At 28.9% G+C, this 12,013-nt stretch overlaps 1 protein-coding gene across 1 annotated transcript in view; it reads right to left on the bottom strand.

Annotated features, from left to right (window-relative positions):
• Window positions 1-9,821, bottom strand: part of LOC143240053 (protein transport protein Sec61 subunit alpha) — a 28,823-nt gene extending 19,002 nt beyond the window's left edge. The window contains exons 1-4 of the mRNA XM_076481875.1: window positions 9,701-9,821; window positions 6,660-6,727; window positions 3,016-3,081; window positions 766-976 (exon numbers count right to left, since the gene is read on the bottom strand). Coding sequence (XP_076337990.1) covers window positions 766-976; window positions 3,016-3,081; window positions 6,660-6,727; window positions 9,701-9,707 — 352 coding nt within the window. The 5' untranslated portion in view covers window positions 9,708-9,821. The remainder of the gene's footprint in view (window positions 1-765; window positions 977-3,015; window positions 3,082-6,659; window positions 6,728-9,700) is intronic.
• Between the last annotated feature and the right edge of the window lie 2,192 nt (window positions 9,822-12,013).

Below are 12,013 nucleotides of genomic sequence, written 5' to 3'. Positions count from 1 at the left end.
ATTCTGCTTTTCCTTCCAGAATTCATGACAATATGTTAAAGATTTCAAACTCGCATCACAATTTGTTCAACTGGAAGTATATACAATATGGAGATAATAACAAATTAGGTGGTATAAAAATCATATTCACACCAAATGATAGCTTGAGAACTGTAACATACTAGTCCTCTTATTGAACACTGAGAATCTTAAGGTGTTTCTTACCTCAGATGCAGGGTGTACTAAACTTTTTTAGTCTACAAACTAGAAAAAAATGTTTTTCTTTTTCACAACATTTAAGTATAGCAGAATTAAAAATTATTAATATGAAAAATGTCCTAACCAATCATTTAATTGTATATTTGGTGCAACATTTACTTTAGGAATTTAAAATTTCTCAACTATTTTAAAGAGAATTCATGACTCTTTCCAACATTATAGAAATTAATTACACAAATACTCAAAAAAATTCTGAAATTGCATCAATAACTTGGGAATACAGAGTACCCTGAAACTCTTATAAGAATTACATGCAGTTTCCTTTATCCTCGGAGTATCATTAATTTCATGTGATGCTTGTAATAATGTGTAAATGCTAAAGATATGATGACACAGCAAGAAAGTGTTTTTGATTAACACAAAGAATAAATCATGATTATATAGTAAATTATTTCAAATGTAAATTAAACAACATTGATTAGTCATAAATGTGCATTATTTATAGACCAGTTCAAATAAATCTGACAGAAAAGGCTTTGGCACTAAACATTTTTAAAAGTCTCGTACGTTTTTGTGCTCCATTGAACAATGCTCGATCTTTTGGGGTGTCACCAACTTCAATGATTTTTGCTCCTGAAAGTAACTGCATAATTAAACTGGATGTCACAATGGGTGAAATACCCAGTTCCATAAGGGTTCCTCTGTTTGATGCCAAGATTACTCTGATCCAATAAAATGGGTCTGCTGAATCAGATGACATAATTCCAAAAAGTGGGATCTGTAAAGAAAGAGTAACAACAACAACTTACCAATTTAAATATTTAAATTTTTTTTGTACTCTAGAAACTGTTAATAGTATTCTCATTCATATGTTTTGAACATGTTTTTACTGAACATAACACAAGGTTTTAGTGTCTTACATTCAAACTTTTATTAAGCTACTTTTTCTTTAAGCTATACAATTGGTATAGCATAAAAGTTTGACAAATAACCCATAATTTAACAGTGTATAATTTTTAAGTTCTTGAGGGTAATACCGATTTATCTTGATTTTTTTAAAAGGGATGGATTATGAGGTCAGTCAAATTGACAAATCTTCTAGAGTTATGATAGAGAAAACAAATATGTATTTTTATTCTTGACATGAAAATCACTTTGCATATGTATTACTCAAAACAAATACTAAATATATTCAATATATTTTAGTTTATTAAAAATAATTCATTAAAAATATTTTTGTATATGCAAAAGTTATAATGTTAACTGAAAGAATGCCAATGTTTGTGAAGATATACACACTACATTAAAGGTTTGAAATATTAATTCTATAAGGGCTAAATGAATACAGAGAGGTTATGATTGGTCAAACTGACTGAGCTCATGTGGAGAGAGTAAAGATAACAATTGCTATCCTGGAAGATTAATACAGAAAATTAAATTGGGCAGTGGCAATCAAATGGAAATAATTCTATGTTGTTGTAGAATGTACTCAAAACAAGCAAATTTAATAGATACTTTTAAATATTACATTACTTTTATGTGCATCTACTCAGATTGGTTTTAAGGTAAAATACAAAAAAACACCACAGAGAGAAAATATTCAAGCATATTTTTTTTCTTGTAGTTTTATCATCATTATTTATTTTACATTATATTAGGCTGTTACATATGAAATATTGGATTTCCATGTGCAAATTTGAAACTATTTTAGTGGTTGAAAGAGAAGCATTAGTGTAAATTTGTCATGATAATTTAGTTTGTTGTTTGGTTCAGCTTAAGCTCGCTTTATATTTCTTATTTCAGAAACTAAATCATATTTATACTAATTTTTATCATCATGGATAACATTGACATTTGTGTACTTTTCATGTGCAAGTTTAAGCTTGGTTACAATGCAGCAACAGCATCTCATAGTATCAATCGTGCATTTGTAATGGCACAGCTAATGAGTGCACAGCACAGCACTGATTTAGGAAATGTCTCTCTGGTGACACAAACCTTAAAAATGAACTGCTAAACCACCCTATCTACCAGATCTTTCTCATAAAAATTATCACTTTTTTAAACATTTGGACATTTTTAAGGGAAAAAAAACATTTGAAAACCAAATGCCAATTGAAATTGCTTTTGAAGGCACCAAAGGACATCGAATTATTTGAAGATGGCATTTATACACTTACAACTTATTGGCAGAATAGAAATGTACTGAATCTAAAGGAGCTTATTTTGATTAAATAAATTAAACAACAAAAAGATATACCTGTTTCACATTTTCTTTTAAAAATCCAACATTTTATATGCAACAGTTTGATATGTTTTTTATTTCTGGCCTAACCATTTCATGATATGATTTTTCAAATTTGAGTGCAGAAAATTTTGCACCCAAAAGTGGTAGTTGCTCCCAAATTGTGCCCTTATTATCTCATATATACAATAAACATGAAACTGTTGGTTATTAAGACAATCCATGTATATATATAAAAGGAGAAGGAATACTGAAACAAACAACTGGTAAGCTTATAAATTATGTTTTTAATATGTGTACCTACAATTATAATTGTGTCTGTTTTACAAAAGGATTAAAAAGTTTTACAATAAAGTTCAATTACAGACATTAATTTTTACACATAAAAGTGTTAGGTGGTCAAAACAACTAAATTTGGTAACCCAATCAGTATGCTAAACCATAAGCATCACTACAGATAATTTTTAAATTAATGTTTATTATTAATTTTTTGAGTCAAAAATATGTTATAATTAGAAACTAATATGCTATCAATTAAACACTGAATGTTTATACTTTTAAAAATACCTTACCTGGCAGCACACTAAAAATATGAATAAAGTAATAGCTGTCCATAGAACTTTCTCTCTGAACTGGATCTGAAATATTATAAGTATGATTTTCAGCTCTAGAATAATTAAAAAAAATAAATACATGTGCACATACATAAACATGTTTTCACCTGGACAAAACAGAGAACATGAAACTTCTGGCAAGAAACACCAGTGTTGTTTCAGAAAACAAAAACAAACAAAAGGAAATACTTTAATGTAATTGTTGATAAAATTTTAAATTCTCCAGTTGTGGTAAAAACTACCAACAGTTCTGGAGTCCACTATAATTTTTTTATGTTTCTGACAAATCAAATGTTTCACGACTCAGATATTTCTAGTTTAAGATCAAGTTAAAACCATTACATCTGACAGTAACTCGAAATACAGATATAGTTTTCCTTTTTTTTCTTTATAGATATACAGAAATTTGTTTATCTTATACCTTAAAACCACACACACACACACACACACACAATGTATACCTTAAGATAACAAAAAAAAAATATATATATATATATACACACACAAATTATTATTATTTAAGGATTTGAATTTTTATTGATACCTTTTAGCCAACTAAAAGTTAACATATTTTCTAAAGTATCAACTGATGACAGCTTTATCTTGGAAAATGATTATAAATTATTAATAATGCAGGCAAATGTACAGATGTTACCTGAAAAAACAAAAATCCTAAGTACACAAGAAAGTTGAAAATTTTAAAATATCTGTTTTGTATGTAGACAGTACTTTTATCTATAATCTGACTTTTAAAATACAGCATTACCCCAAATCTTAAGATTCAATAAACCTGAATAATGTATATTGCCATGGGAAGACCCAATATTGGGTCACACAAGAATCCCCAAAACCAATATAATTCTTTATGTATAGACTGAAAACAAAGATCAAGCCTTTCTAACAGTTTCCCCTTCCAGTATCAACATATTAAATTAACACTTTTCCCATAAAAACAAATATTTTGTTATTAACTCATGCAGCAGTATCAGTATAATACAGAAATTTGTCTACACATTTATAGACATTAATTATTTGCAATATAACTTTTGATACAGCACGTGTATCTTCACAAAGGTTGGCAGACTTTTAGTAAATGTTATAAGTATTTTGTATACAAAAATCAGATTTTTTAATGAAATATTTTTACTAAAGATTTGTTTTGAAAACAGTCAGTTTTGGTAATAGTCCAAGTGCAAAGTGATTTAAAATTATGATTAAAAACTATTCTTCATCCCAAGAATCTGAAGTATTATTTGTGTAATCTCTAATAACCTCCCAAATACATTTCACATTTATTTTTGATAACAGTTTATATTTTGTTATTATCTATACTCTAACTACAAGAGGTCTGTCACTTAACCAATTTCGTAGCCACAATAAAATATAAAGGAAATATAAATTGTGTTCTCGCTAGAATGACTACATATTATAATACAAAAAAACAACTAATGTTTAGTCTAAATAGCTTAAGCCTCATAACACTGTGTATGAACATATATATTTATTATTTTTTATGACACTGACCTTCCAGTTATGCCCACCACCCATTACATAACTTGCATTGACATGGCACATGTGCACTCTGGTCACATATCTAGTAATATCAAACTGATCTTTAGTTTTCCCCATCTTGGCTGTGTTTTTGTGAACTAGTATTTTATAATATAGTCATTGCAATTATTATACATTATATATATGTATATAGATTATTACTACTTAGAAACAAATTATTAAACTTATTTTTCTTAAATACAGAACAATAAGTCACGAAATAAAGCAAGCAACTGATTCTTCTCAATATGTCCTTTGTACTCAGTTGTTGCTGGACACAGGTTAAGCCTTTCAAAAATTTGCACGTGGAAGATAATAAATTTTTTTTAAGGTTTTATATATACAATTGAATAACCAAAAAAGCATAACTAATTACATGATATGATAGAATTCCACTATATTTTATTGAGCTCAGTAACTAAGATGTATTTAGATTTTATAAAATATGAAATTCGAACAGACTAAAGACAATCCACCTCCTTGAAACTTGGATCAAAAGAACATGGTAGATTTTAAAGATTAAAATGACTGAGAAAACCACTCTGGAGATATTCAAAGCTGTTGACTGGTAGTAAGAGTATATAAGGGGTTGTTTCAAAAATGGGAAGAGTTGAACAAGGCCACTCTGATTCTGTACACAAGTCATATCTCAGCAAAATAAAAAGATAAGAGATTCTTATTTTATATCCTAGCTTGTCAATATTAGTAAATTGAGTTCCTAATTTGTATGAAATTATAGACTTGGTATTTTGACATCAGAAATATCTAATTTTAAACAATGCTGTATTCAACATACCATGTGACTTACTAAATTCTATATTCAGGTGTGTTGTTTTAATATTTACTTTTAAATTAACTTATATATTAGGTTGTCCAAAAAAAAATGTTATGTTTGGACTGCAAAGTTTGGAAAAGTATAAACCAGAGTTGTAAAACATGCTTCAATTAAAGTAAGCACCATTAGCTTAAACACACTTTTGCCAACATGTAATGATGCTGTTTATGCCCCTGATGTGGGAATCAGAGTTTCTATGGTCAATGAACTCCCTGAAAACTTCTTCTGCAGCTGCCTGGTTTTAAAATCCTTTATTGTTCAAAAAGTTTTCAAAGTGCTTGAAGAATGAAAATATGTGGAGAAAAGGTTTGGGGAACCTTGATTCCCTATTTGTTTAATTTTTGGAGCATCATCCTTGACAGATCTCATAATGCCAATTTTGTTGATCTTCAGTCAATTTGTGTGAAATGCAGTTATTCAATATTTTCATCCTTTCAATCACATTCAGGTGGTTGGCAATGTTTGATTTGCTTGTTCTTAGCTTTTCTGCAAGCTCACATACTGTTGTGCAAGAGTCTGTCTCAATTGCTTCCTTCAGTGTGTTTTTGTCTAAGGATGGCTTCCTTATATGATCTTTGTGGTGTTCAAGACTTTTATCTCCATTTCAAAACCTATGGAACCAACACTGAACTGTATGTTCAGTAGCAGATCCATGGCTAAATAATTGGTTGATGTCCTGTTAATGTTGGAAGTCATAGAGGAATGTCAGATGAAAGTTTTTCTTGTCTGTGCTGCCTTGGAGGTTGCAAAACTTACTCTGAGTAGAGTTGAAACAGCAGACAATTAAGAAACCTTGTAAGTGACAAATGTCAGATTAAACCAACCAGCCAACCAATGATAAGTTACTCAATATTCATCTTCTAAATCTCATCGTGAGAATTCTGACATTTATTTCTGGACAACCTAATATAATATTGAAGTCAGAATTATAATCCACAATTTGATTTCAAACTTATTCAGAAAATAGTAGTTCATTAAAATTTTGAATGCAAGTCAACAAATGCAATGACATGGCCTTTGAATCATAACTCAGTGCAAAAGGGTTAATTAACTATAATGAACAACTTACTTAAATGTAGTTTATATATAGTTTAGAACATATATATAAATAATCAGAAATTTCAATAACACCATCTTCAAAGTTTATAAAATTAAATGTTAAAACTTGATACCTTGTATCACTGAATGCTTTAGTAGATCAAAACATTTGGCTTACCTTTCTTTCAGGTTTAGCAACTTCAGGAAGAATGCCACAAAATGGCTTAATAACTTCTAAAAATTTAACTGAAAAATAAAACATACATGTCATACAAATGTATGTGTAGACAACTGAAAATAAACTTTACACTTTCTTTTGTACTTCAACCTGAATGTGAAGTTGAATCAATGTATTATAAATTTGTATTTTAAATGTAAAAGTATTCCTTGGTTACTCTATAATATAAAGAAGCATCTACATTAAATACATCTAAAAACATAAAACAAATTTGATTAAATGTTGCCATGAAGACAGAAATATGTCACATGGAAGAAACAATAAAAATGTGTTCTTTCTTCTAAAATACCTGAAGTTGAAGTATTCAGTATTATATTGTCAGAAATTTTCTGCAAGCCCTTACAACCTGACCTCCAGTTAGAAAAATGAGAAATTTTGAAGTTTCCAAATTATACATTACTAAGACAAAAGATGATTGATAATTAGAACCAAACAAATTTTTAGTTCATTGTCACCATCTGGAGAAAGTTTTGAGGTTTTAAAGTTGCTAAGGACATTTTTTATTAAAAAAAATAGCAATTAAACAGAGATATTAATGAACATAAAGCGAACATTATACTTTTATTGTGACTCATTGTTCAAACACATTTATTGGTATTTTGTTTGTTAAAATCCAACTGAAAGGAATAGTAGATGAAATACTGAAAGATGTATCCAAGAATGATAAAATTTAATTTAGCTTACATGAAATCTACCAAAACAATAACAATGAATTTTACTATTATAAATAACTCATTTACTTGCAATTTAAGAATGTAATGTATCTTCTAGAATGTGTAATTTATAGGGAATTACATATTGGTGAAACAGAATTTAAGATTAATGATAAATTTACATATATTTTGTGTCAGATGTCTCAAAAACACTACATGAAGTATTTTAATAAGTGTATTCTGAGAAAATTTAAAATTCTAAAAAAAACACATGTTCATGTTTTACCCTTCTAAGGAATGTGATATAAAACATTAAGGATTATTTAAAAATATATTTTAGAAATTATTTTGGTACCACTTTAAACAGATAGTAGTAAGAAAACCAAATTATCTGGTTGTGCAAGATCAACAGGAATTGTGAAACCATGAAAATAATTCTTAAAACTTGCAGAAAAGAAAAAATATTTAAGTGTGTGCATGTTTTCTTATAGCAAAGCCACATCAAACTATTTGCTGAATCCACTGAGGGGAATCGAACAAGTGATTTTAGTGTTGGTAAATTTGTAGACTTACTGCTGTACCAGCAGAGGATAAGCATGTAAGAATAAGAAATTATAAAAAAAACAACTTGAATTTCTATTGCAATAAGTATAATTAGAATAAGATTTCAATTTAAAAAGTATACTAATTTTTTTATTTTTGAGAATTTGTAATGTATTTATTTTATACATGGATTGTATTATATGTTTCTACATTTGGCAAGTATGTGTTTTATTTTGTTCAGTTGAAAAGCAGTACTTGGATATATTTTTTGTTATAGATTCTTCGCAAAACTGTTTGTCAAAAGCAACATTTGAAGTCATGAAACAAGTAGAAAGAACTGATAAAAGGGAGAAAGAGAGAGAGAGAGGGCTAATGTTGGAACTAAATGCCATTTACAGTGATACTGATACCTAATTATAACAAGCTGTAGTTTTGTGTGTTGATTCATGATATGATGCAGTTAAAAACTGTTTTATAGAATTGGCTTTTGTTAATTAGTTTTAATTACTTATAAAATTTTAATCTGTTATGACAAAAAAACCCACTTGTAGAGAAAATATATATGTAAAAACGGCTGGTATGTGTTGAGAAAATGTTTAAAAAATTTTCTCAATCCATACCAGCTGTTTTTACATATATATTTTTATAAAATTTTTTTAGTTCTGATCTACATAACTATCATGTGTTTTGATCAGTAAATTAAGTAACTATTAATAATTATTGAAAGTATATACAGGGTAGACCGTAAGTCCCTATCCATCCATATATCTTATGTATCCAGTGTATCTGAGTGTTTTCCCCTCATTCTCACTGCATAATATTATGCAATGACATGTTCTGCGAGACATTTTCCTCAACATAGCAGTGATTATTGTTGCAAATGCTGCAGTAACAGCTGCCTTCAACTCATCATTAGTATTATAATGTTGTTTATAATAACATATGGATGGGTAGGGACTTACAGGCCATCCTGTACAACTTTTTATTTCACTATTATGAATTATTTATTCAATATTTTTTATAACTAAGTAAAATAAACAATTATATATTTCAAAAAATCAGAGGATCTATAATTCAAAGTTTTATTAATAACACAGTATTAAAATTTTAATTTTAAGAAGTTATTTCTTCCATAATAGTTCAAAACAAAACTAAAATGCTCAATAATGAAAAACTTAAGCTGCCCTTACAACTTAAAACTGTTTAATGCTTTAACTACAGCACAGACTATTTTAAATCTTATTATTAAGACTTAAACAATTACCGCTAAATTTGTACTATAATTATTCATATAGACATTTACTATACCTTAAGCATTATCATACAAGATATATAGATTCTAAACAGATAAGGATTTAGAAGTGCAACATTAAGCCGTCCTGAGTGACTTAGTAAGTTAGTAACCGTTTGATTCGTACGATTTTTTCAATTTAATTTTAGTTTTATTAAACATCTTAGTTTTGTTCCAAGCTAAGAAGTTAAATACATCATATGAAAACTCATCCTGTGTGTTCAAGATTTTACCAAAGAGAAAATGTAATTATTGAGTTACTATAGATATTAGTCCTAACACAGTAATTATAATTAGTACTGGGAGTAGGATGCCTAGTTATATAAATTGTAGTAGTACAAGGGTTAGAGTTGGATTCATTATTGTAAATGTAATTTGAAGTTGAGAACCATATGTACAAAAGAATCGGATTAACTTTGTAAAAATTATGTTTTAATATTGGTAAATAGTAATTTTACTTGTAATTACATCTTGTTAAATATAATTTGACTTACTTCCCATTGCTAAAGAGGTTTTTATCGATTTTAAATTTAATTTTCACTACAGCAAACCAGTAGCAACTAGTTACAAATACGACAACGTGACAAAAGGAAATAACGTCATCAATAAAACCATATTTCCGCTTAACTGCTGTTCCATTTAATCGCTAGGAGTGAATTTCTTATTTTACTTTTTTAACAAACTTAGCTTCCACAAAATAAAACAAAATCAAAAGCTATTATTTCTTTATTTGTAATACTGGTCAAACTTTCATCGTAAGAACTGGTTAAATATTAGGATTAATTGTTATTGGTGATGAGTTTAAATCAAACTTTGCGATTGGCTCATTTGGTTTGAGAAAATTTTTTTACGTAGAGGATCGAGCCAAATATGTAACATCAGCCAGCTCATTCATCAAATACTCTTTTAATTTCAAGTCTAATCTTAATCAACTTAATCATAAAGCCTTAATGGCCAGTTTCGATGTTATATCTCTCTTTACAGAAGTTCCAACCGCTGAAGCCTGCAAGATAGCCTTGGAAGACTATATCCAAGACTATAACCCATCTATAGACATTCCCTGCAACCAATTAGCAACCTTCATAGAATTCACCACGATGAAGACAAACTTCATGTTCAACAACCACAACTATATACAAACAAATGGCCTAAGCATGGGAAACCCAGTATCACCAGTTCTAGCCAATATTTTTATGACACAAGTTGAAACACAAGCAATTAACAAAGCATTACATCCACCACTATACTGGTACAGATATGTAGATGACATGGTTGCGGGATTCACATCTACAAAGCACACACTTATTTTTTTCAATCACATTAATCCTATACATCCCAACAAGAAAGCAATCAAATATCATTTCTTAACCTCAAAATAACAATAATCGAAACACAATTTAAAACAGAAATCCACCGAAAAATCACCCATACTGGACTATACATTTCTTGGGACTCAGCAATGAAACATATTAAGAAACCAAATAAACACAGCCATAAAACCAGATAAAGTTAATGACGAATTAGACAAAATAAAACAATACTTCATCAACATCAATAAGTTTCCTCCACAAACTGTAGAAAACATTATACGCACACACCAAGACAGAAAGCAAAATCAACCAACAAAAGTAAATATATTTCACGAATCAAAAAATAACGTAACCATATACTGCTGCATACCATATATTCCCGACATCAGCAGAAAAAATAAACAACTTTTGGCAAAAACTAGTAACAAAATATGACATTCCAGATAATACCAAACTTATTCAAAACCAGACAAAAACTGAGGTCTATACTATGTAAAAACTACACTGACAAACACCACACCACCATTATTTATAAAATACAATGTGATAATTGCTACGACTTTTATATTGGAGAAACAAGCAGAAAAATGGAAACCAGATTCAAAGAACTTTAAAAGTCACCTTCACACGTTTTCGAACACTGCAAGTCAAATAAACACAACATAACCATAGAAAACACTCAAATACTAAATAAAGAAACAAACATGAACAAATGCAAAATTAAAGAAGCCTTACTTATACAACACCTCAAGCCCAAAATAAACCAATACAAAGGAACACCTTTATACCTATATCAAAAATAATATAATAAATAATAATAATAAAATAAATAATATAAAATTACATATTCAAACATCTACGTAAAAAATGTTCTCAACCCAAACAAGCCGTTTTTACATCTATATGTTTCTCTACAAGTGGGTTTTCTCGACATAACTGAAACTTTGCAATTGTTATGGGCATTAACAATTTCATTTATAAGCAGAGAACAACGTTTCGACCTTCCTAGGTCATCTTCAGATCAACAAAGTCTCCTGACATCTTTGTTAACCTGAAGATGACCTAGGAAGATCGAAACGTTGTTCTCTTCTTATTGATAAACGTGTTAATACCCATACCAGCCGTTCTGACATACACTTTTATTTCAAGTGGGTTTCTCGTCATCAAGAAACTTTGCAATTTAGATAACAGAATGTTTGCGCAACGATGAGGGTGTTTGGTAATTAAAAAAATTGATAGGGAAGCAACGATCAAGAAGAGATGATTTTGAGCATAAGAAGATAAATAATAGTTTTATAGATAAGCTTCTCGAACTTAAAAATGAACACAACAGATTTAAGTTAAAACTTGTTTCTACTTTAATGTTAGGAATATTAGAGGAAAAATTAAAAGTAAATTCAACGTAAAATTTTAAATGAAATATTACGGAATGATGGGAACTATTGAAACCTGGTGTGATGCGGCGAACATTGATAACAGCAGCTATTTAGAAATTCC

This window comes from Tachypleus tridentatus, chromosome 13 (assembly GCF_004210375.1).
Source record: "Tachypleus tridentatus isolate NWPU-2018 chromosome 13, ASM421037v1, whole genome shotgun sequence".
Taxonomy (NCBI): Eukaryota; Metazoa; Arthropoda; class Merostomata; order Xiphosura; family Limulidae; genus Tachypleus; species Tachypleus tridentatus.
The sequence above is the reverse complement of the archived record's forward strand: the minus strand, read 5'-3'. Positions and strand labels throughout refer to the sequence as shown.